Source organism: Peromyscus leucopus, chromosome 20 (assembly GCF_004664715.2).
Source record: "Peromyscus leucopus breed LL Stock chromosome 20, UCI_PerLeu_2.1, whole genome shotgun sequence".
Lineage (NCBI taxonomy): Eukaryota > Metazoa > Chordata > Mammalia > Rodentia > Cricetidae > Peromyscus > Peromyscus leucopus.
In genome coordinates, this window is record NC_051080.1 from 20197903 (window position 1) to 20224122 (window position 26220).

Below are 26220 nucleotides of genomic sequence, written 5' to 3' on the forward strand. Positions count from 1 at the left end.
GGGAGGATCAACTGAGCATTAGGGATGCCTGCGCCGAGGATTCAGACTCGGGACTCAAGCACACAACCAAGCTGGAGAAAATTCTGTTGGACCCTCAGGGCTTCTTGTGTCTGCTCAGAGACAGTCACCACAATGGCGCTCTAGCTGGAGGAGAGAGCGTTTGAGATACTCATGGAAGAAAGGTTTTGTCCCTGTTTCCCCAAATGGATGTTTATTCCTATTCTTGTAACTTGTATGACACACGGGACGGGCACCAGGCTCGGGTCACAGTGCGTATGTAGTCAGATGACAACTTGCAGGAGTCAGCTGTCCCTTCCACTGGGTGCGTCCCTGGGGATCAAACTCACGTCCTCGGGCTTGCTCGGTAATCACTTTTACCAGCTGAGCCATCTCGCCGGCCCCCGGTTGGATGGGGCATTGTCTCCATGCCGCCATAGGACCAAATGTGAGGCTGTGGTGTCTCTACCCCAGAAGCAGAGGGCACAAAGTGCTCCAGACCCGTAGACCTTCCTTCAAAGCAAAGGGTCCTGTGGCAGGGTGGGGTGGAGTCGTGGGGGTGGGTGCTAAAAGTTGAACCGTCTCTCCCCAAAGTAAGTTGGAATCCTAATCCCTAGACTCTGTGTACGTGACGCCATTTGGAAGCAGGGTCCCTGATGCACTTGTATCGTTAGGGTGGGCTCTAATCCAGCACGATGTTTCTTTGCTCTCATGCATCCATTTCTAGACACTAACTCTGAGGAAGCAGACGAGGTGGGGGTGGGGAGGGGCACAGAGAGCTGTGTGCAGAATACAGATGTACAGACACAGGGATGTAGACATGGGAGGAGGTCCTAGAAGATGGAAGTAATGTATCTGTGGATGCAAGAACACCAAAGCTCGCCTGCAGAAACACAGCAGAAACCACAGAGGGACTGGGAAGGAGCTAGCCTGCCCACCCTGGGACTCTGGACTCCCAGCTTACAGAGTCTATGGCTTCAGCCTTCAGTCTCTGGCGCCACAGCTACAGGAAGCAGAGGGTCTGAGCAGCCAGCTTGGTCCGGCTGGGGCAATGCTGTGGGCTATGCTCCTCCTGAGAGGGACAAGGTGGTCCCGCTTGCTGCCACACCCGACCTGAGTTGAAAGCTGCTAGAAGCACAAGCCAGAGGGACCCTTCACCAAAGCTCTGCCTACCTGGGTCTCCAGGTCGGTCACCTCCAAGTTCAGCTTATTCAGGTGTTTGTTCACAAATGTGATGAGAGACTGTCAAGGCAGAGAGGCAAAGGCAATATCAGCAACCTTCTGCAGATCACCCCCAGACCCCACCCCGACGGACTGAGACCTCCAGACCCTCTTCTGGCGGCTAAAACAAAAAGGCTATGCATCGGACACCATGCTCTTAAGCCAGCCCAAGTCTTAACGGCGCAGTGCCAACAGGGATCAAGCTGTACATTCAGTCTGGTCTATATGACCCTATTGTGAGAGGGCACTGCCATGCCACACATGGCTGAGCGTGGTCTCAACACACAAGGCAAACCTTAGACATTCCAAACACCTCTCATCCCTTATCTCCACCTTCCCTGCATCCACAGAGCGTTTAGACAGGGTCTGCATAGGCATGGGTCCTAGGAGGGGTGTGGATGGGGGGCGCAAAAATCTACCTTCTTCACAAGGTTGAGCTTGTCCGGAGCGTGGTCGAAAAGCGTGTCGAAGGCATCCCGCTCTGCCATGACATGCAAGAGAGAACATGGAGGGGAAGTTCTAGAGGGAACTCTGCTACCCTCATCCCAACCTGCAGCCATCAGTTCTGAAAACAGCCACCCTGACCCCTCGGGATGTTCTGCCTGGGGTTCCAGCCTGCTTGATCCCTCGAGTTTCTGCTAGGGCAGAGGGGCCTGCAGGTTGGCATTGCCCCTGAGTGTGAGTAAAACTGGGATCGTGAGCTGGATTATGAACCAAGGGTGCGTGGGGCTTTCTCCAGCTCTTTTAACAATCTGTAAAACTTCTTTGGGCATGGAATGCCAGGTCACACATGGGCACCTACATGCTCCCATTGAGCACCTGAAGTATCTTTGCCTCCTCTCCTTCCCTAAGCTCTATCACTGTCTGTGAATCCCACTACTTCTACTCTTGGCCAGGTCTGCTGCCCCCATTCCTGGTCCACCGCCCCTGACCTGGGGATGGCCACGGCCTCCAGGTTAACTGGCCTCTCCCCCGTCAGCCAGACTCTAAAAGTACAACTGTCTTTTCACCACTGGCCCATGGAAAAACCTACCTCCTCTCTCATCCTCTTAGATTGTGGTCCATCCTCTCTCCCATGCATATAACAAGATGGGCACCCTCCCACACTTCTCCATGGCTTTACAAAATGGCCTCTCTGCAGCCCCGAGGCACAAACATGCCTCAGGGCCTTTGACACAGCAGCCTCACTGTCCCCAGGTTGCCCTCCAAGGCCACCTCCTCTGAAGGGTCCAGGCTTGCTTGCATTTATCAAAACTTGAAACGACAGTTTCTCCTGCTGGACCTTCGGTTCCTAATTCTCCTGGAGAGGTGGATGATTCTCCCCCTCCTGGCCCTGTCTCTGACTCCCACCACAGGGAAGGGTCAACAGAGGTCAGAGTGAAGGCATCTGAGCCCTGGGTGTCCTCCGCAGGATGCCCATGGCTCCCTGAGGTGGCCCATCGCCTCTCTGGTGAACCAGAATCTGCTGTCTCGTGTGTGCAAGCAGATCAGCACAGAAGTCCCCATCCTTCCCTCCTGGAGGCCACCAGAGGACAGAAGCCTTGCAAAATTAGAATATGAAAAAAAAAAAAAAAAAAAAAAAAAAAAAAAAAAAAAAAAAAAAAAAAAAAACAAGCTGGGAAAGAGAGAACCCTGGAAGCCTGAAATCCCTCCCTTCCCACAGTGGACACCTCCAGCCCACCAAGGCTGACAAAGAAAAAAAAGTTTTTTTTTAATCTGAAAAAATCTGCATGTGCCTCTGGCTCTGGACACAAGTACTCCAAAGAGTCTGTGGGTGGCCTGGGGCTCATTGTAACACTGTGGCACAGCCCTGGGGGTGCAGATTGAAGACGCTAGTGAGAGATGCTGACACACGAATTTGTGTGAACTCCATGTGACAAACAGAGCACTCAGAAAAGCCTACTCTATGCAAATGAACCAAAATACCCTTGCTATGCAAATGAGGGGAAAGCCTGCTCTAAGCCCGGCCTGGCAAGTTGGAAGGCTCACGTCCTCACTTGGATCACGCCTCGGTAGACCTGCCGCTCTGGCTGCAACTGTGTGTGTCTCTGCTCTGTCCTTTGTTCAGGGACACAAGAACCTGGAACCCCTCCAAAGGTGCCTTCTGAACCCCAATATCTGCTAATATTGGAAAGAAGTGGGGGACACAGAATCTTTGGGAGAAATGGCTACAACCCTGGTCAAAGCAGAGGCCTGGGGCTCCAGGGCCAACAGAGCACTGTAGAGGGAGCAGAGGCCCTGGGAGGGACCTAGGCCCTGACCTCTGTCTTCTAAGTTCCCGGGGGGTATTGTGTGATCCTGGGACCCAGCGAGCAGAGAGGCCATCCACTCTCTGCTCCAGCTTAGAGTCCTAGCAGGAGGGGGGGGGGTGCACAGGGAGCCTTCTCCCACCTTGGGGGAGACGGGGTGCTGAGGAAGAGGGAGGAGGAGAATGAAGGAAGCTGGGGTGAGCTGAGCAAGCCAGGGTTCCTAGGAGAAGAGCCAGCCAGGATGGTCTAAAGGAAGCCTCCTATCCCCCTACCCCTAAGAGGAAGGTGCCAGAGATTCAGGCCAGGGTCTGGAGACATCTCCATCCAACCTCCATCCAACTTCTTCAGTCTTGGGGGAAGGTGAGAGGCAAAAATGGAGAGAAGGGACCTTGTGTGTGTGCATGTGAGCTTGCTCGAGTGTGTGTGTGTGTGTGTGTGTGTGTGTGTGTGTGTGTGGTGGGGGAAGGAAGGCAGCTCCTTCCCCTAGGAGCTGGTGGGGACAAAACGCCACCCTCAGTTAGCACCAGCTGCCACTCACTTCCATAATCAGCTAAGTCAGATTATCCCCCAGAAAACAATCTGTAAAGGGGCAAAAGGAGCTTAGTCCTCCTCAGGAAGCAGCACAGGCCTGCAAAGCAGCTTAGGCAAAGCCCCAGGAGCCGAGACTCTTGACGTCACTGGTTTATTTAGCTAGGCCCCTGCTGGGCTGCCAGAATGCTATGTGGGCGGCTGCTGGGTGCCTCCCACGCTGGCTGCTCACCTGGGCCTAAGAGGACACATCACGTGGCCCCGTGGCCAGGAAGGACCAGGGGCTCTAAACAAGGGTTGGGGGGACAGGACAGAGCTGGGTTCAAATCCTTATCGTGTGATTTGAAAGCCCACAGACTTCAAGCTACTTCCCTAGCTAAAAGATCTCTGCCTCTGTAAGCAGGAACAACCCTGTCCGTTCCCCCCACCACCTCTGTGAGCATCAAGAATTGCCACACGGACAAGCCTGGCTCTCAGGCATGTCTAGGTCTCCACAATTCCCCTCTTGTGCTAAGGAAGTTACTAGTTGGGAAGGGCACAGACAGCAGGGTCCCTAATCCCTAGTCCACATTTCTGACTCCCCTTGAAAGCAAAGACTGGGGCCACAATGAGCCACGCATCCACCTGGAGTCAGGAGGTTGTGCCCAGGACAGGGTTGAGGGCTCCTGTTTCTCCCCGCTGCAGCCCCTTCTTATAACCCTCAGTGTCTGAGGTTTGATTGACTCTATCGGGCTGGTCTGGGGCAGCACCCAAGTGTGTACCCATAGACAAGAGGTTAGGGTAATGGAGGGATGGAGGAAAGAGCCTTGAAGTCTGAGAGAGAGAGAGAGAGAGAGAGAGAGAGAGAGAGAGAGAGAGAGAGAGAGAGAGAGAAGAGAGAGAGAGAGAGAAGGCATTCCAGCCAGAGAGAACACAATGTGCAAAGAGAAACACGAGCGCGCCCAGAGTTGATTTAAGAGCAAGGTGGCCTGGGTGGGGAGAGGCTGACCACCGGGAGCTGCATTGTTCAGTGCAGTACCCTGGGTGCAGGGTGACCAGGGGGTGCGAACAGGGGTGTGAACCCCAGGTTAGAGGTTTAGCACGGGTTCTGGTGGAGAGCTGAAGGGAGGGGACTGGATCACAGCAAACTGAGTGTGGGACGAAGAAGATGCTTCTCTTCTTGCCCATCCCATCCCGACAGCAGCGTCAGAAAGGGCTCCGGAGTCCGGGAACTGGGGAGGAAGGGCCACCAGCTAGAGAAAAGGCAACCGGCAAAACTGTTGCTATGGAGACCGGGCTCTAACCTCCCAGCTCCCAGGAGACTTGTTTCCAGGGAGAGAAAAACCTGCTCCCACCTCAGCCAGGACATGATGCTGATGGGAAGAAGCTGGGCACCCCTTTATCTGCTGGAATGATGGAAGGGTGGAACAGAGAGGAGCTGCTCCGGGTGCACACAACACTTGAAGGCCAAGCAGGCTGAGGGAACTGGTTCCATCAAGGCTCAGCCTAGGGGGGTCAGCACACTGTCTTGGACCCTCCTCACAAGAGACAGCGGTGCAGGGAGGGCTGCTGAGATCATGCAGGCTTGGGGTGAGTGGCTGCCTCCAGGATACTTCTAGAGTCCTGAGCAAAGGAAGAGGCTATTGGACGTGACGGCAAACAGCAACTGCACATGTCCTGGGGCAGGGGAGCGTACACGCAAACAGTGAGGCTCCTAGGAGTAGGGTAGGGCTCTAAGTGTGACCTGAGGTCGCAGGACCAGTGCGTGCTGGCTTGTGGCAGGGGATCCCTGGTGAGGGATAGCTAAGCCAATGCAGGAGGGAACCATGGGTAATTTAGCAGGAGGGTCTTGTGGCTGGAAAAAGCAGTGGAAGTGAGGGAGCCACAGGGCTGGGCCCGGACACTTAGGAGGTGAAAAAAAAGTCAAGGAGGCCACAGGGGATGTGATGTCTGGGATGTCCTTAGAGGCCACTGTAGGGACAGCGGACAGGAAACAGATATGACAAGGGGTACCTGGGACCTTTCTCCCGAGCGATGTGCGAAGAAGCCGAGGGCTCAGCAGGAACCAACATGGCAGGGGGCACTGTGGCACCAACGGTGGCAGTGTGACCAGACCCTGGCAGAGCACTGAAGCCAGATGGGACCAGAAATCCTGGGACAGCCATGGGCCACTCCCCCTCCCCGCCAAGAGGATGTCTGGGAGCCCAGGGATTCACTGCACCAAGGCTAAGGCTGTCAGGCGCGTAACTAGGAGACCTCTTTGCGTCAGCAGAAGCACAAGGCGGGGGCGAAACTAATTGCCTGTCACTGGCTAATAGTCTGTTTCATCTTACGCCAGAGCATGTGAGAAGTGAAGTGGGTACAGCCTCCGAGGCCTGGCCTCAGATGTCCCCAGCACTGTGGCGGAGTCCTGGCAGCACCTGGCTCTCTCCTTGGCAGCCACACCCCGCGCACGCGCACCTGACCAGGTGCTCTTCCCACTGGCCGGGGCTCCCAAGATACCGACCCAGGCTCCCCTCCCCCCAGCCAAGCCAACTCTTTTCAAATCCTCTGAACCTGAAACAGGGCCAACCCAAACACAAGAGTGACAGTCCCACACTCAGACACTCACTCTCAGATCCCCCATTCGTCATCTTCCCGCCTCTGCGATCCCCGGGGGTTCAGAGCCTCCTCCGTGTAGAGGAGGCTACAGGGGGAGACATGTCTCTAAACTAGCCTGCACCTGGACAGGGGCAGGGGTCCCACATGGACCCGTGTCTGCCTCCACCCTGCCTCTTCTTCACAGACTGAACAGAGGCTCCCTTCCACCTTCCTTTATTTGTGTTTAGTAACAGTGACACTAAAGATGAGGAAGGAAGCAGGAGAGCTGAGTTGCTTAAACAAAATGCTGAAAAGCCTGTGAATTTTCCCAGCAGCCATAGCACCTGCCCATTGGAAAAGGCTCAGGGGCCACGTGGCTACGGCTTTCTCTCAGACTCAAGACCTCCCAGGCCATCAGAGCTGTGTCCACTCCCCAGGTGATTCACACCCTTCTTTATAACCTCCTGGTAAGAGAAGGGTGCTCTTTGAGGTTTTGGAGGAGGCACCTGACTCCCAGCGATTCCCCAGTGTCAGGTATACATCTGGAAATGAGCTGGGAGCTTCTAACTGGCTTCTGGCTTTTTGGGTTTGGTTTGGTTTTGCTTTTTGCTTTTTTTCCCTTACCTCCCTGCTGGCTGGAGAACACTATTATGGCCAAGGGCTCTCTGCTTTGAACTGCCCACATCCCTACCTAAGCTAGGAGCCAGGCTTCTACTTCCAAGGGTTTAAATGCACACAGGTTTTTGGTCTCTTTGCCCTCTCTTGCCCAGGGGACAGGGTCAGGTGAGTGGGTAATTACCTCCTTTCCTCCCTCCCTCCAGCCTCACCCCTCCTGCCCAAGTTCACAAGCATGACCTTGAGAACCCCAGAGCTTTCTGGGTTGGCCCCATGGGTCTCAGTGTGTCCCACCCCAAACTGGGGTACTTACCAAACCGACCCATCATGAGCCTGTGAACAAGAACAAAGTGTCAGACGGTGGCATAGACCAAGTCTTAAGAAGGAGACAGGTAGAGCCAATCAGACCCCAGCCCCCAACCTCAGGGCCCCCCACCCAGGGAGGGGCATGTACAGATGACTGACATCAGCATACAGGTAGTGCCCTCTTTCCTGACACAGTGACCACCCTGGTGTGCCATTTAGAGAGGACAGATAGAATGGATGATGGGACATAGGAGTCTATTGGTTCTGATCAAATTGTCTCACAGCCACGGCCATCATATAGAGAAGTGTTTCTCAATCTGTGAGTCGCATCCCTTTGGGGGGATCCAATGACCCTTTCACAGGGTCATATATCAGACATTCTGCATATCAGATATTTACATGATGAGTCATAATAGTAGCAAAATTACTGTTATGAAGTAGCAACAAAAATAACTTTATGGTTGGGGTCATCACACCATGGGGAACTATATTAAAGGGTCATAGCCTGAGGAAGGTTGAGAACCACTGAGATAGAGGATGAGCATGGAAGAAAAGCCATTTGAAAGCTTAAAGATTAATGAGCTGTGAGAACTTGGAAAATGAGGCTGGGAAACCTTGCTGGTGAAGTTTTGGAGGGAATGTTGAAAGTCCCTCAAAGACTCTTTGGGGATTTTTAATGTATTTTAACTTTAATCTTTTGCTGTTCTGCCTGTATGTATGTCTGTGTGAGGGTGTTGGATCCTGGAGTTATAGACAGTTGTGAGCTGCCGTGTGGATGCTGGGAATTGAACCTGGGTCCTCTGAAAGAGCATGTTCTTGAAAGCTAAGCCATCTCTCCAATCCCATCTATGGGGCTTTCTATGTGGTATTTTGAGGTAATCCGTGACTCTGGTCAGCTGGGACTGAAGAATCAGCTATGATAAACAAGAAACCAGCATCGATGAGGTAAAATCTGAGAAGCGTTTCCTTAGGGTCAGGACACAGAAGCTGTGTTTCAGAGGGGCCAAGGCTGTACCTGGGGCTGGCATCTGAACTTGGTAAGGTGGCGCCGGTTTTGAAGGCATGAAGGGGTCACAGAGAGAAGGTGAAGCCTGGCACTATGAGAGACCAGGAGAGGCCCTTGATGAGGGGACAGCCTCTGTTGCAGCAGAAGCCCCAAAATTGAAGGGGCCATGGAGAAAGGCAATACGTGGGAGGGTAGGGTCCCTAAGGAGAGGCCAGGAGGCCATGGGTAGAGACCACAGCATTTTAGAGATGCCAGGACAATGGGATGACCACCAAGGACGTCGGCAAGTATGGCATGGGGTCAGCGTGAGCCTAGGACACAAGCTGTGTGTGCTGCCCAGGGGAGAGCCAGAAAGGTAAAGCTGCGCAGGCTCCGTGGCGCCCAGCAGATCGTGAGTCCCAGACGTCAGACACTAAGCTGTTGACACAGCCAGAGTTGGGTTTGCCTTGAGTTGATTGGGACTGGGGCCTGGATTGGGTGAGAAGCAGGTTGAGCAAGCCCGTGAGCGGTGCTCTCCCATGACCTCGGCTTCAGCGTCTCCCTCCAGGTTCGTTCCCCAAGTTCCTGCCCTGACTTCTCTCAGTGATGGACGACAACTGTAAACTGGAATAAGCCGTTTCCTCCCTCAGTTGCTTCTGGTCATGGTGTTTATCACAGCTATGGAAAGTAAACTAAGTTAGTTTGGCTGCAGCTAACCCAGCCACCACAAAGACCCGTGAGCCATGGTCCTGGAGCCAACTTCCAGAGGATGAGGGTCAGTTTCTGTGACACTCAGCTGCTGCTACCCGTGTGCTCCCTTCCTAAAGCTAAGAGATTCACTCAGTCCCTAGGCACCAACCTCTAGGGCAGGCAAGTGCTCCGGCTCCATCTTATTAAGTGCTTACTGGGAAGTCCTACTATGTGCAGCACATAAAGACACAGAACCAAACACCCTGAGTCTGGACCCGGCCAGAGTTTCTCCTCCACAGCTCAGAGCCGGTAACAAGGAGAATTCTGAAAGGCTGCAGGAATGGTAAGGCCATTCACTCCTGGCTGGCTGGCAAGCTGGAAGGGCTTCCTGGAGGGAGAGCCCTCTGAGAAACTAGGAGTTAAGTGTTAACAATGTGCCCGGTGTAATGTGCACACCTCTGATCCCAGCACTCGGGAGGCAGAGGCAGGCAGACTTCTGTGAGTTCAAAGCCAGCCTGGTCTACATAGTAAGACCTTTTCTCCAAAAACCAAAAAACCCACCAAACTAACCTCAGGCCTGGGCATTCCCAGAGGTGCGTGCGTGCAGCAGAGAAGATGCAGGCAGGATAAGCCAGAGGTGCACTGCAGGGACCATGATGGGCCAAGGCCTCTCTCTAGTTTTGGCAGGCACCAAATGTTCTATGGATCCATCAGAGCCCCTGTGGCCACAGGGATGGGGGTGGGGGGTGGACAGGGGGCAGACAGGGGACTAGAAAAACCTCAGCTCCTTCCTTGGCTACATGGAAGCGTCTGGCACCCAGCAGAAATGGCTCAACGGATGTGTCCCCCTCCCTGACTACAGTGTGCACCTGTGCCTGAAAACACCACCGTGGCCACAGAATTTCCCAAGCCTCCACCCTGTGCCTGGTCTTACATTCCACCCAACCATCAGCCTGACTTTCTCCCCAGCCCCGAGAGAGAGGAACCATGTTCACCACCCACCCTGTTCCTCCCATGACCAGCTCCATCAGGCACACAGTAGGCCCCCAGAGTGCTGGACATAGCTGGTGGCCAAACCTCTCTCTGCTTTCAGGTTTCGCCCCTGATGACTGTGGAGCCTCCCGATTCTCTTGCTGCCTTCTCTGGTCCCCCCTCGCCCTGTACAGTTGGCAATAGATAGCTTTGGCTGCTTCCCACAGCTGCACAGGCCCCTGACCACTCAAGGTCAGAAGGTGGAGTCTGTTCCCCCAAATTCCTAGCTCAGGATGACCCGAGACTTACTCTGACCCACAGAAAAAAAAAAAAAAAAAAGGCATGGTACAGGAATCCAGGGTTAGACCAGGACGAGGGTACTCAGCTTCTCAGAACATGCAGGGAACTAGAGAGGAAGCTCTCCCATGAGGAGGAAAGCAGTATGAGAGCTACCTTGGTCCATCAGGACCTGGGAAGCCCTCAGATACAGACCCCACAGGACCAGTCACGGCAAGATTAGCAGAACGGCCTGGTTGAGCCCCATTCCCACGAGTGGCTGCAGGCTTGTGAGTTAAAATGAAATGGCCCAGGGGCGGCGTCTCGAGTCAGGCCACCAAGCCCCCACCCCACCGTGCAGTCCCTTGAACTCACCCTTCTGCAGCCACAGACCCACTGTGCTGGCACAACACACTCCCACCTGCTCCCCCAGCTCTCTGCCCTTCCCTGCGGGCTGCCGGGAGCAGGACGGAACACCACCCGTCACAGGGAACACGGCCACATCTTCAGCTTCTCTGGCAGCCCACTCACCACGCTTGAGTGGATTCTGTGCCAGTCAGCTGCCGAAAGGCTGTAGACGCGCAGCCTTAGCATCCCCGTGAATGGAGCTTGTGGGCTAGCGGACGCCGTCGATGTTTTAAACATGGAAACAGGTTTAGTCAGGAGGAGCAAAAGTGGCGGGTTCCTAGGACCCGCCATGGGGCATTGTGGAACCACACACACAGTACACTGTCTAGTTTGTTATTTGGGTAGAGTTTCTCTAGGCTATTTAAAATTCTAGCTTTCTCAGAGAGACCAGAGGACTCCACAGTGTCCACCATAGGACAGTTCTCACTGATCACATGGTTCCTTCCTCTAAAGGAGCAACTAGTGATTGGCAAGTGAAGAGGAAAACTAGGAAGCAAGCAGGACACAAGAGGCTCCATGGCCATCCTGAGCATTCTTCCAAATTTTTTTTGGAGGGGGAGTTGTTTTGAGACAGGGTTTCTCTGTGTAGCCCTGGCTGTCCTAGATCTCGCTCTGTAGACCAGCCTGGCCTCAAATTCACAGAGACTTGCCTGTGTCTGCCTCCCCGAGTGCTGGGATTCAAGGTGTGTGCCACCACCACCTGGCTTAAATTTTTTCAGTTGTGTGTAATGTATGTGTGTCGTGTGTGTGTGTGTGTGTGTGTTGAATGTGTGTGTGTGTGGTGTGTGTGTGTGTGTGTGTGTGTGTGTGTGTGTGTGTGTGATGTGTGCATGCATGTGCAAGTGTGCGCATTTGCAGAGGTCAGAGACTGACTCACCACCTTGTTTTTTTTGAGGCAGAGTCTCCCACTGAACCTGGAGCCCACTGATTGGGCTAGACAGGCTGACCAATGGGCTCCAAAGATTCTCCTGTCTCTGTCACCACAGTGATGGGGTTACAGATATGCACTCCCATACCTGAATTGTTTTTTTTTTTTAATGTAGGTGCTGAGAATCAGTTCCTTACGCTCACACGGCAAGCGCTTTACTGACTGCAGCATCCCTTTGGCTCATCTTCTGAAACAAGAATTAGAAAGCCCTGAGGGGAGAGAGATGGACATGAAGCCTGGAAGAAAGTGTGTGGAGGAGGAGACAGGCAGGTACCTCCACATAAAAGCACACACAAGGACTAAAGAATATAGAGGAATACAGGCCTACCCAGGCCAGTGTCCCTGGCTGAAGCCAGAGTCTAGGGCCTGGCTTGCACGAGGCATGGGTCCCTGGGGACCAGTTGGTACAAGGTACAAAACCCTGAGGGGCGGCCGCCGCCGTCCACTTACTCTGTGGTCGTGGTCAGTTCCTCTGAGACGTGGCTGGAATGGAGCAGGCCTTCCCGCTTCTGAAAACCCCAAAGCAAGAACATCAATACACAGACCACGGGGCAGGAGCGACGTAGAGAACGCACGTGGAACCCATGGGAAATCCCCTCCCAGGTGGCCCTGGCAGGATGCCAGCCTAGAAAGGGCTACATACCCAGTGCACACTTCATGCCTGAGCAGGGATACTCCAGGTGATCATAAGGGAGACCCTTTCTGGTCTATGACTGTCCTCAAATTGTTCTCCAGGGTGCCCTGGGATAAGGCCGCTAAGCAAGGCTCCAGAGAAACATCCCAGGCAAGACCCACCCAAGAAAGCTCATATTCTGCAGCTGGGGCAGGGGACATGGGTAGTCAGGAAGTTCACGAGTCACGCTGAGGAGACACCAGAGAAAGATCATGTGGGTAATGGGCCACAGAGAAGGCCCCAAACATGTCTACCTAGGACCTCAGAACTTGCTTTTCCTTAGAGGCTTCCAATACCAGCAAAGAGGGGCCAGACAGAGATGAGCAGTGGTGAGTGATGAACTCTGAAGCTAGGGTGAGTGGCCCTCTTGAAAAAAACGAAAGAGTAGAAACGGAGGAGCACGGCCATGAACCCGGGACACTAAAGGCAGCCAGCAGAACAGGGCAAAAAGGACCACTGCTTCCCTGAAAGGAAGCCAGCAGTGCTGGGAGAAGAAATCCACCACCACTTGAAGCCCCCAGTTAGTGGCGCTTCACCCCAGCAACCCTGGCAGGCACACAGCCAGGAGGAGAGCCAAGGGGATGGTGGACGGCAGCCCGTATACACCGGGAGTTCCCAGAGGCCAGCCAAAGTAACCAGAACCACGGGAATCTGTCCTAACCAGGAGCCCCTCACACTCTTCCCTGAGCTGGCCTCCAGGGATCTTGTAGACTCATTCTTATTAACAAGTAACAGCAGGACTGGAGAGATGGCTCAGAAGTTCAGAGCACTGGCTGCTCTTCCAGAGGTCCTGAGTTCAATTCCCAGCAACCACAAGGTGGCTCACAGCCATCTATAACGAGATCTGGTGCCCTCTTCTGGCTTGCAGGCAGAACACTGTATACATAATAAATAAATCTTTAAACATAAAACAAACAAACAAAACCCCACAAGTAACAGCAGCTTGGCTCACCCCTAGCCTCACACCAAATGATACTCGAGAGCCCACCCAAAGACTCTACGTATTTGGTTCACTTATTTGCAGGCTAAGCATGAATGAGGTGCCTATTAGTTGCTAGGCATTGGGGAAATCACTGGTAAACTGAGAGCTGGATAATTGTATGGTTAGCACCATCATCCCAAGTTTGTAGGGAAATCGCGGCAACCCTGAGAAGTCAAAAGGCCTGCCCAAAGCTTCCGCTGCTGGGAATAAGCAAGGCTTGGCCTTCATGCATTCCAGCCATGAAATGCCATGTGCCATGCTTTGCTTCGTCTCTAATTAGATAGTGGGTTACCCGAGCAAGCATATGGACAGCCCAGAGGACCTTGGGCGAGGCAGAAAGAAGCTCTGAACTGAGCTCGGGGTGCTATTTCTGAGAAGCTGCCATCTAGCTGGACTTCCTCACTCGGTCCCTTCTACTTTGGTCTCTGCACAGACAACTCGGGAACCCTGGTCGAGGCACCGAATGCAGGAGGGTGCTTGCTGGGAGCGGTCAGACTTTCCAAAAATCCAAGCTTGTCTTGGACCAACGCGTGAGACTGAAAGGAAATACCCGGACGGTGAGCCCGCTCAGCACTCTTGGGGCCTGGGGCTGACGTAGGTAGGTTTAGGAACCGTTTTCCCATGTGTCCTTGGGAAGCCTTTCCCGGACCGCTGCCTATGAACCAGCAGCCAAGACTAGGGCCACAGGAATGGTCCCCCTGGGTCTGCGTCACTCTCGCTGACCACAAACATCCTGGTTGGGAAGGAAGCAGGGAGAAATGGCAGGTGACCTTCACTTAATGTCAGAAAGGGCCTTCCCAGCAGGGTACAGCTAAGCTCCCAGGGCAGTAGAGAGGTCAGAACGGCTTCAGAAAACACAGGCTCAGCCAGGTCGTCATGGACCACAGACCACAGAACAGATAAGTTAAAAATTCAGAGAACAGAGAGAAGCTGGGTGTCTCCGGGAACATAAACACCAACGACATGCAGGTCCCAACTGTGACCTCAGCCCTTTGGCAGACATGGCGGCTCTTCCAGGCCACATGGGTTTTCCTCACTCAGTGTTCCCACAAGTCCAGGCATATGCCTGGCACCCAGTGGGCGCTTAATACATATTTAAATGTAATGCACAGTGAAATTGTGCACAGGAAATAAGTCGGGCCAGCATCTGTGAGCTTGAAAGGCTAAAAAACAGGACAGTATGCATAGCAAATCCACGCCTGGCCCCATTACCAGGACCCCAGGTCCTGGCTGCCGTCTCCAAGTAAATCAAGAGAAATGAACCTAAAAAAAGAGATAATGGGGAATGATGGCTTATAATAGAGAGCAAATGTAGAGAGCCTTTAATTTGGGTGTCTATTTCACCCTGCCGGTCACAGCCTCCTCCAGTGAGTAATAAGCACATTCAAGGGATTGAATTCTGACTCGGTGGCTTTGGAGAGAAATGAACGTTCTTTTCAGAAATCTGGGAAATTAAACCTCAACGCCCGTGTGCCACTCTTCAAATCAACGCCATTGTTCCCGCTCCAATCATTTCTCAAAGAGCCAGGGTGAGATATGCAGTTTATCAAGAGGGGAAAAATACAAGGTAGCCTCCTGGAAAACTACAGGGAAAAGAAGTCAGCTTGCCTCGCCCACAGAGAGACGGGCAGAGAGATGGCCCAGTGTCTACTCACCCGGACGACCACCACCTGCACAGTGACGTGCTCGGGAAGGTGGATGGGGGCCCTGAAGTGCATGGCCAGGGAGACGAGGAGGTGAAGAATGGACACCAGGTTCTTTCCATGGATAGCTTTGGGGTGGAGAGGGAAGAAACAGAGGCCTCGGGTCAGACACAGTAGAGACCAGGGGACCATCTTAAGGGTATGTCTCAAGGAGACCTCTGGGGGAGGGCAAAAGGACCTCAGACAGAGAGGGCTGATAAGGCCCCAGGGGACTTCTGCCTGGCTTCTCTCAATTCTTTCTTGTTGGCCCAAGCAACTTGACAACCATGTTCTTTTTTCTTTTTTTTTTTGGGGGGGGGGGAGGAGCAAATCAGGGTCTCACTATGTATAGTCCTGGCTGGCCTAGAACAGCTGGCCTCAAACACACACTGATCCACCTGCCTCAGCATCCCGAGTGCTAGGATTAAAGGTGTGTGTCACTGTGCCTGGTTCTGGCAGCCACTTTTAAAAGCATCACGTTTTTTAAAGCAGAGAATCGCAGGTTTTGGGGAGAAGGACAGGTCATAGCCACATACCCACCACAATAACACATGTCATTATCATTGGCACTGGGCAAACTTCTGCTGCTATACAACCAGCTGTCCCCAAAGGGGTGGGTGACAAGGGCAGGAGTTGCTCTGGGCCCAGTCGGCCCTGGCTGCCTGCTCTGACTCTCCCTGAATGTAAAGTTTCAGGCCAGGTGTTAGCAAATCTGTGGAGGGATTTGCAGCTGGTCAGGCATCTCCTACCCACAGCCCCAGCTCCAAGGCTAGAAGGATGGGTCTACTCAACACCACGCCAAGAAACCAGGGGCAGAGCCAGTCCCATCTCTACAGCCAAGATCCAAGCTCCCTCTGCAGACCACAGAGCCCTGGTCATGAAGGGCAGGCTCTGGCACCATACCACATCGCACCTGCCTAGCAAGGAGCCAGAGGAGATGGGGACAGGGACATGACAGATGCCATCCGCTTTTTCAGTCAGCTCATCCCCTTCTGCTCCCTCTGGGCTATGAACTCTGATGCCACAAACCCCTCAAACCAGCTGACAAATGACATTCCTGAGCTAGCATGGGCTCCTTGGCACCTGCCTCAGTAGGCCACCCCCTATGGCTCACTTTATGCCACTACCCTGGGTGTTTGGTGTCAAGTCTCAACAAAAACTCCTTGGACCAGGCATATAATCCCAGCATTCAGGAGGTGGAGATAGGAGAATCAGGGCTTAAAGGCCAGCCTGGGCTACATAGTGAGTCCAAGGTCTAGCCTGGGCTACATGAGACTCTTAAAAAAATACAAGGTCTGAGGAGATGTCTCAGTCCATAAAATGTTGGCCACACAAGCATGAGGGCTCAAGTTGGAGTTTTTAAAAAACCACCTGTGGTAGCTCATGCTAGTAATCCCAGCAGAGGGTAGCTGGGGACAGAAGGAACCTGAGTTCACTGGCCAGCCAGCCCTGCCTCACTGGTGAGCTGCAGGTCTCAGTGAGAGACCCTAACCTCAAAACAAACAAGGTGCATGGTTCCTGAGGAATGCTGCCTGAGGCTGACCTCTGGCCTCCACACAAGTGCACTCAGACCCACACAAAATAAACAAATAAACGTGAGCAAATGAGAATCCTAGAGCTGAAATACAGGGGTGGAGCGGGAGGGGGTCAGGGGTGGGGTGGTATAAGGGGGTGGGGAGGCAAAGCACTGGTGTGTGATTGTGCCCTTAGCTTCCAGACCTCTCCTCTGCCACCTGGCCTCCGGCAGAACCGGTCAAGAGGGTGCACTGGTTTTTTAACCACGGGGCTATCGTTGGATGACTGAAGACAAGATGGGAAGACAAAAGTACGGTTGTTGCTTCCAATGCTCCCTCCCCACACGGAGGCCGCTCACAGTCCACGTTCCAGCGCAGTGGCCAGCCGTGGGACCGAAGCAGGTCTTGCACAGCTTCGAGGACCGTCTGCAACTTCTGCTTCTGCCCGATCTCCGACTGCGTCACCTCAGCCACGTTCAGCTTGCAGTGTGCCAGCTTTTCTGTGGAGACAAGGACAAGGTCATGAGGCAAGAGTGTCCAAGCAGAAGGAGCTGGAGCCATCTGTGCCCTGGCTGGAACAGGGGCACCAGGGGGCACCTGGCATCTTAGCCCAAATCCCTGGCCCCGTGGTGCAGTGTTGAGGCCATTTCTACGGAGAGAAAGTTATACTACAAGCGAAGGGGCAGTTAAGGATGAAACAGGCACTCGGAACAGCTTATGACCTGGAAAAGAATCCTTCAAGATGCCGCTGGGGGCTAAGCAAGGTTGTGGCGGCAGTCGGGCACCGGAAGGCACAGAGGAAGGACAGAGCTGTCCAAAGTTGTCTTCTGGCCTGCTGCCAGCTAGTACCTTCTAGGTGTGCCCGGGAAGCTACACCCGTGAAATCTCAACCACCTGGCTACCTGAATGAGACCCAACAGTGACAATACCAGTTGACAGGCCAGCATGGGTAGGGAAAATCTCACAAAGCCCCGCCCCTAGATGAAGAACCACGGGCGATTAGTGGCTGCTGAGAGGAGAAAACCTGTCTTCTCCAGGGACATCGAGTCCCCTGGTTGATTATTCAATGCCAAGTGGTCAGCCTTAAAGGCACACACACATGAACAGCACTCAGTGAGCTGATTAAGTTGTAAACACACACACATGAGGAAGAGGAAGTAACTGGGTCGGCTACAGAGGGTAGCTGCAGGGAGTGTGGGAAGGGGAGGTGTCCCGGTAGGGTCCCAGACTTCAAATTTCAATAAACACAAGAAGAAAATCTCAGCGATGCTTCCCTGCACTCCCAGGTTCTTCCCCAGTCTCTAACATTTTCACACCGCAAGAAGTTTGATTGGAGATTTGCCGAGTTTGTGACTGTGTCGTTTTTTTTTAAGAGCAGGCAGGAAGCACTCCGGAGGAGCCTGGACGAGAATTGTCACATTCACTCAGGATTCAATTACCCAGACGGAGACCCAGCCGCCTTCAATTTCCTTTGGGAATGGGGGAGGCAGCAGGTGAGAGCAGGTAGCCACAGACACAGCAGCCAGCGCTCCGGGGCTCCTGCTGAAGGCAAGGAGTCCTGTTCCCTCCTAGTCTTTAATTCCAAGATGTGATATTTCCTGACAAGGCTCCTCTGCCCAACTAGCAAAGGCCCAGACCCAGGGTGGCTGGAGGCAATTTCCTGGAATGTGATTTCCATGTCCTTAGCCCGGGATGCAAGGCTGTCAACAGCCACATTGTCACTGAGATCATGAACCCCATCAAGTTCTGCTGCACACATTTTAGCTGGGCCCAGGAGTTCAGTGTTCTCGCCCCCAACTTCCAGCTCCTGCAGTTAGAACGGTCAGTTCTGCAATCTGTGGGATGAGATGGTACCATGAGCTTCTACTGCACACGGTCCAACCCCTCAGTCACATGATCACTCAACAAACAGCTCCTGGGTGCTGGAGAGACATACGGACAAGAGAGGCCCTCAGGAAGGGGACAGACAGTGAACATGAGAACCAAGAAAGGCCATGGACAGACACACGGCAGGTCGGGCAGAGGTGAGTGTGACGGAGATAACAATCTGGTACTTCCACACTGCCTCTGGGGACGAGGGTGCCTGCTTCCACGGACTCTCACCACCTGTCACCTGTGTCGCAGGCCCCAGCAGGGACACCCACAGCTATGCGCATGCGCGCGCGAGCGACATGAAAATACACAACAAGCTAGGCCCACAGGTGTGCGGCCACCAAGGACAGGGCGGACACCGGGGAAGGAAACAGGGAAGGAGGGAGGGACGAAGAGAACCCAGCAGGCCCTCTTGTCCCCTGCCACCAGCCACGTCACCTGCAATGGCAGAGGAGGCAGCCACATCAGTCAGCGTTAGCTGGGGGAGAGGCAAGTGGTGGCCTACAGAGGCTCATTCTCTAGCCCCGGGCCCAGAGGTCTGAGACAAGGTGTTGGCTGTTTTCTTCTGTGTTCCCCCATGGATGGCCCTCTGTGTGCAGATGTCTGGTAAGCTACACGTTTTTTTTTAATGAGATGCTCCCTATGTAGTAGCCAAGGCTGGCCTTGAACTCAGTTTCCTGCCTGAGCATCTCAAGTGCTGGGATGGGCAGATAGGCAGCATGACCCTGGCTAGTCTCTTCTCATAAGGACATCTGTCATCCTGGAGTAGGGCCAAGCCTCAGAACCTCATTTCCAATGAATTACTCCTTTTTAAAATGTGTCTCTAAACACAGTCACATTCTAAGGTCTGAGGGTTAGGATGTTGTCTTAGTTCGGGCTACTATTGCTGTGACCAAAAGTAACTTTGAGAGAAAAGGGCTTACTTTGCTTATATATCCCAGTCACAGTCCATCCTCAAAAGCAGTCAGGGCAGGAACTCAAACAGGGCAGGAACCTGGAGGCAGGAGCTGATGCAGAGGCCATGGAGGGATGCTGCTAACTGACTTGCCCCTCATGACTTGCTCAGCCTGCTTTCTTTTTTCTTTTCTTTTTCTTTTTTTTTTTTTTTTTTTTTTTTTTGAGATAGGGTCTCTCTACATAATCCTGGCTGTCCTGGAATTCACTCTGTAGACCAGGCTGGCCTCAAATTCACAGAGATCTGCCTGCCTCTGCCTCCCAAGTTCTGGGATTAAAGGCGTGCACCACCACTGCCTGGCTTCAGCCTGCTTTCTGCCTGCACTCTTACAGGACTCAAGACCACCAGCCCAGGGGTGGTCCCACTCACAGCAGGCTGGGCCCCTCCCACATTACTCACTAATTAAGAAAATGCCCTCAGCAGTGGCTCTCAGTCTTCCTAGTGCTGTGACCCTTTAATACAGTTCCTCATGTTGTGGTGACCCCCAACCATAACATTTTTTTTCATTACTGCTTCATAACTGTAATTTTGCTACTGTTATGAATTGTAATGTAAGTATTTTTGGAGATAGAGGTTTACTAAAGGAGTTATGACCCACAGATTGAGAACTGTTGTCCCACAGTCTTGCCTGTAGTCTGATCTTACGGAGGCGTTTTTCTCAGTTGAGGTTTCCTCCGCTCAGATGATTCCAGCTAGTGTCAAGTTGACATAAAAACTAGCCAGCACTGATGTCAATATATGAATGTGAGATTAGAGGCTATGACTCAGCCCAAGAAAGCAGGTCCTGTGTCCGGTTGTCTTGCCTTAGGTCTCCATGACACAGTGATGCCACAAAGCAGGGAAAAGAGACTTCTCTGCGCATCCATCAGGAACTGGTCTGCCGACTGCTGGCGTGGCAGAGATGCCATGGCCTCCTCTTACCAATATGGAAGGGACGGAGAAAGGCTGGGTGACCCCTGAGTGCGGCATGTAGCTGAGAGTGACGGCACACAAGGACTAAGGATGTCCCAGTGAGTACCAGCCGGCCCGGGAGACCCCCAGCATCCTACATGGACATTCCACCCTGCCCACCAACTTGAGGTGAGTGCTACAAACCCAGCTGAGCTGAAGCCTAGCCTGCTGCAGCAACCCCCTATTATTTCCAGCATCCCCTCTCCTCGGGGGGCCCTGGGGGCTCACCCTTGATGAGTGCCACATGGCCAAGTTCATCCAGAGCCCACGCCACCCTCATCGTAGCAAGATGTGTCCGTGTGCACATCTGCATCCCAGCATTCCTGGAGGAGCAAGAATGAAGATGCAGCCAGAGAAGAAGGCTGTGGACCATCTAGCCTGGAGCAGGCTGAGGTAAGCAAGAGACCCTGCCTCACACGCAGGGGAAGGAGGAAGGATACCTGGAATTGCCCTCTGACCTCCACATGGGCACTATGGCAAACACATGCCCACACTCTCATGTACACGCCCATGAAAAAAAAAAAAAAACCTTCCTACTTCCATGTTCCACTCCGCGGGGTTCCTTCCCATAGGCTGATCTCACCAGACTTCTTTGCTGGGTCTCCCTCATCTTGACCAGTCCTGGCTCCACCGCTGGCATCGTATTGCTCAGCCAGCACCCCTTATCTGATCTATAGCTCTGCCCTTGGAAAGCCCGAGAGCCCAGCACCTACATCAAGGTCACTCCTGGCATCCCTGGTCTCAGGGGCCGTGTGGGTCATCGTTGCATCTTATCAGAAACAGCATCGCCCACGCAACCAGGCATAGATGTGCTGACTGACGTCCTCTTCAGCCTTGAATACTCTTCCCATTGTCCTTTTCTCTGTCCAAAGCACTTGACAGAAGAGGCTTCCAAGCGGCTTCTTCAAGTACCGACTGGAGATATTCAAATGAGAGGGTATAACAAGCACTCCACAATACACAGACAGCAGAGCCAGGACAAGCCTCAAGCCTCACACGACCAGCCTGGAGAAGCAATGAGTGGGATTTCCAGCCACAGTGGCTTCAGCTCAGTGCCGCATCTACCAGGCAAGCTGAAGACGGAGCCAAAAGCTGTGCCCAAGAGGTCAACAACATCTGCTCTCAAAGATGGACCGGGTCAGGCATCAGTGTGGCTGACAGCCAGCCACAGGCAGGGTTGATGCAAAGCCAGAGCCTGTCCGGGATACCCAGATTCAGCACCAGCTTGAAGGACTGCTCCATGAAAAGGCATTGCCATGGGCGAGTGGGGACGGTCAGAGGTTAAGAGCAGTGCTTGTTGCTCAGTCATGAGAACCAAGTTCAGATTCCAGCACCCAAACATCTCATAAACATCTGAGCTCAGCTCCAAGAGAAAAATCTGGGTGTGGCAGTCCCCACCGATAACGCCAGCACAGATGGGGGTGGATGGAGAGGTGGAGTCGGAAGGATCCCAAGAGTTCACTGGCCAGTTAATCTTGCCAAATTGGTGAACTCCCAATTCAGTGAGAGACCATGTCTCAAGAAATAAGGTGGAGAGAACTGAGGAAGACATCTGACATTGACCTCTGGCCTCCACTCACACATAAATACATGTGCATGAGCACCTGTGTACACACACATGCAAACACACATACATACACACATACAAGCATGGCCCTTGCAGCCTAATCACCAAGTCCAAGAGTCAGAGAGAAGTTAAGTCGATAACATACTCAAACCCCAGGAGAGGAGGCAGGCTGACCACCCAAGGTAGCCTCACCATCTACTGGGACCTCGTGACACATCATTCATAGCTCAGTGTGCTCCCTTGGCCTCAGCTGACTGTCTGAAACTCAGATGCCCCGTTTGTAGACATGGCAAGCAGCTAGCTAGTCGCAGACAGAGCTGTGCAGGAGTGTGCCACTCTTTCCAGCAGGCCAGTGCCTGTAGGGAGACACTACAGAGCACTGCCGGAGCGCTGGGGTGTCCACCATAAAACCCGGGCACTTATGAAACCACCCTCACAGTCCAGCGTCTTCTTTAAACAAAATTATTAATTAACTGATTGATTGTGGGGGAGTCTGTAGGCATGCAGGCCGCAGTATGTGTGCGGAAGCCAAAGGACAGCTTTGGGGGTCAGTTCTCTCCTTCCGCCACGTAGGTCTCAGGAAGCAAAGGCCATCAGCTTAGTGACGTGTGCCCTTACCCAAGGATCTCAACTCTCCAGCTTCATTTCTGAGCTGCAGAACTTTATTCTAAGACGGGGATTCTTAACCAAACTTCCATGTTCACTCTTGACCATTTGGTATTTGGCCCAATGAGGACTTTGCAACCCCTCTCCGGGAAATGGTTAGGCCCATGGTGCTAAACACCGCCTCCGAGTGGTTGCATTCCATCTAACTCTGCAGCCAGAGCTCCTAACTCTGGTCCCAGCATGAGGTTCCAGACAGGTAGACACCCCAAAACCTCGTCCATGAGGCCCCCAGCTCTTCACCCATTCACCAGTTGCTCAGTCCATACCTCTGGTCTCCACCCTCCGCTCCTGTGGCAGCTTTACTCTCCGAAACATCTGTCCACATCTGCACTCCAAACCCTGGCCAGAGTCATTTCAGAAGCCATTTCAGGGCATCCTGAGCCACACCCAGCTCCAACTCCAGACCTTCCTCCCCACCCACTCTGCACCCAGAAGCCTGAGTAAACTTTGTAAAAGCCAACTCAGATCATGGCATGGCCCTGTTCGAAACTCCCAGTGGCTCTTGTGACATGGGATGAAAGTCCTTGTCTACCAGGGCTGGCCTTGTCTGTCTTCCCAGCCTCACCCCAGATTCCCACCTCCTTCCCTGCTTCACAACAGGCTCCGCCTGGCCACAGAGCCTCCACCTCTGAGGCTGGATCTAGAACTCTGCTGAGCTGTGAGCTCCGCAGAGAGACCACCATGGCCATCCAGCCACTCAGCACTCCATAATCTCACCATTCCCTCCTTCACTGGCCATCACCTTGGCTAAGGATCAGACCTTCCCCATCATTATCAGTAGCCTGGCACTGTGCACCTCCAGCAATGTGAAGCCATGGGCTCTGATTCACAAAAAAAAGTATTACTTTGTAACGCTAAGGAAAGAACAATCCGGACTGGAGTAAAGACTCAGTGCTTAAGAGCACTGGCTGCTCTTCTAGAAGACCTGCTTCAATTCCCAGCACCCATATGGCAGCTCACAGCCATCTATAAACTCCAGTTCCAGGGATCTGGTGCCCTCTTCTGACCTCCACAGGTACTGCAAGCAAGTGGTATACACACACACACACACACACACACACACACACACACACACACACATGCATACACATAAAATCAAAATAAATAAAGAAAAAGAAAAGAGTGATCAGATGAATCTATATCGGTCCATCTTCTATAGGACAAGATGTCCAAACCCTTCAAAGGTGTCATAAGAGACAGAGAGTAAAAGGTGGGGCAGGGGTTGGGAGGAGTCGGGAAAGAATAGGGATAGCACAAATGCCCTGGATGAAAAGGCATTTGGAGACACTGGGTCACCAGGCCTGTCCTTGGGCTGCTGGGAGAATCTGCTGTGGTAAGAAAAGACTTGTAAGATCAGGACCTGTGCCCAAGACACCTGACACACAGCTGAGGGAGAAGAGTCCCGTGCAAGCCTGAAAGACAATACCTCACCACATCCCACAACCACCAAGACTCCCCTGGAGGTAACAGCACAGCCCCCAAGATGCGCTCACAACATCCCGGGGCACAACAGCCCCAGGTAAGAGCTGGTCCCAAGGCTTCATCATACACATTTTTTTTTCTATTTGAGACAAGCTTTTATTATATAGTTTAGGCTAGCCTTAAACTAGCAATCCTCCTGCCTCAGCCTCCCAAGTGCTAGGATGACAGGCATGAATCACCGCACCAGCCTGAGGCGTCATGAATCCCGTGGCACTACCTACCATGCCTCACCCCTGACTTCATCCTTCTCTAGTCTCCTGGCCACTCTTCCCTTATTTTTCCCCAGGAGCTCAGACCCCAGCACTTGGTAAGGTCACCCACTCTGGCCATATGATATGACAACTGTATGACCTTTATACTCTCTAGACCCATGGCATCTGTCACTGTCTGCTCAGACCACACCCTCTGGAATGGCAGGGTAGAGGGATGTCTGCTTCAGCAGTCACTGACCTAGAACCCAGCCTTCAGCAAGGCTCAGGAACATTTGATGGAGAGGCTGCCCACCTGTCCATCTTTCCTTCCATCAGTCTATCTTGAGGACACACTCAATCATCCTCAGCCAGAACTTGGAGACAGTAAAGCCTGAAAGTATGAGTGAGGACAATGATAAATTCCCTCACATGGGATTTGTTGGAGACCTGCCCTCTGCCGCGTCCCATCCTAAACGTCCTCAACACTGGATGGAACCAGGCTGGCCAGAGAGATGAGATGAGGGACATGGCTCCTCTCTGAACCCTGTTTCCTTGGTCCATGGCGTGAGTATCCAATAAAAGCTGCTGCAGCCCCGTGAGAAACCACGCGTACCCAGAGGAGAAACCATGCAGACGGACAACAAACACAGCTAGGGCTGCCAGGAGGCATAAACCAAGCTTTGGGTCAGTTCCCAAAAGCCCAGGGCAAGGAGGATGGTGCCACATGGTAGGGTCCCGGCACTCACCCAGAAGCTTCTGTAGCACCTGGCCATCGTAGAGGTCTTCCTCCAGCTGCTTCACGATGATGCGCTCCTCCGCCAGCACATCGTTGATCCAGTCCAGGAGCACCTGGGGGAGGGGAGAAGCATGTCAGAATTGTCGGAGAAAGCAGGGTTGGAGCTGGCTCAGACAGGCAGCCGCCCAAAGACACAAGGGCTACCAGACACCTGCCTGGTAACCATGGAGGACAACAGGTATCTCTTGGTCCATGGCCAGAGCATGAGTGGAGAGCCAGACCCATACATGGAGCTAGGACTTCCTAATAGTCCCCAACAGAGCCCTGGCAGGACCAGGCAGGCTGGGATCCTGCACCGACCGTGGGTAATGGGTGACACATATCTCCCAACGGAAGCGTTTACAGCTCCACTTGGGCACTGGGTACTAAATGAATAAGTGCTGGGAAGAGAGGGGGAAGGGGACCATGAAGCACAAACCCCCTCCTAGCCTGCACTTCAGCAGCCCTGAGTCCAGAGTCCCAGGCTAATGCAAGAGGTCCCAGCCTGGCTCTCCTGTTCCCTGAACTCTGCGGACTGTTCGGCCAATGGAGAACCCACCTGCATACCCTTCCAGGATTCACCAAGCTTGTAAGGGTCACCCCAACCACGTTAGAATATTATCCTGTCCCCGAACAGAAACCAGGACCTTCTCCCTGCAGCTCTGCCCCTGTCCATCTCCCGATCCTGAGTCCCATCAATGGGATTCCACAGTATGCAAACTCCTCCCTCACACCTGGCTTCTCTCAACATGGCGTTTGAAGCCCATCCCTGTCATGACTCCTACCTCTCCCCCACTTCCGGCTGAACACCTTACCACCGCATGACACAGAGCTATGTACATCTTCTCTGTCTCCCTCCATTGCTGGACAGCTGAGCAGTGTCACTTTCTGTCCGTCAAGCCGCTGGGAACACTCATGGTCAAGTTCTTCGCTTCTATTTTTTCCAGACCCACCTTCCCCAGAAGGCTTTTCTTAATAGGGTTTTCCACTCAACACATTGGGAGGGCATGCTGTCGAAGCACGACCCCTGCACTGTTCATCGTCTCTGGGACAGAGGGCTTCCCAAGGACAATGCTTGCTCACCCTCCCACCCAGAATAAAACAGATACCTGCCCAGGCTGCAGCCGTGACCCTCAGACTGTGACTTTCCCAATGCCAGCAAAATGGATTAAGCTA

At 53.2% G+C, this 26220-nt stretch overlaps 1 protein-coding gene across 2 annotated transcripts in view; it reads right to left on the minus strand.

Moving 5' to 3' along the window:
- The window catches only part of Parvb (parvin beta), a 90077-nt gene that overhangs the window by 11236 nt on the left and 52621 nt on the right, over positions 1-26220 (minus strand). For both annotated transcript variants that reach the window (XM_028856743.2, XM_037197492.1), the window contains exons 4-10: positions 25016-25118; positions 16945-17085; positions 15045-15160; positions 12185-12243; positions 7483-7502; positions 1638-1699; positions 1171-1239 (exon numbers count right to left, since the gene is read on the minus strand). In XM_028856743.2, coding sequence (XP_028712576.1) covers positions 1171-1239; positions 1638-1699; positions 7483-7502; positions 12185-12243; positions 15045-15160; positions 16945-17085; positions 25016-25118 — 570 coding nt within the window. The remainder of the gene's footprint in view (positions 1-1170; positions 1240-1637; positions 1700-7482; positions 7503-12184; positions 12244-15044; positions 15161-16944; positions 17086-25015; positions 25119-26220) is intronic.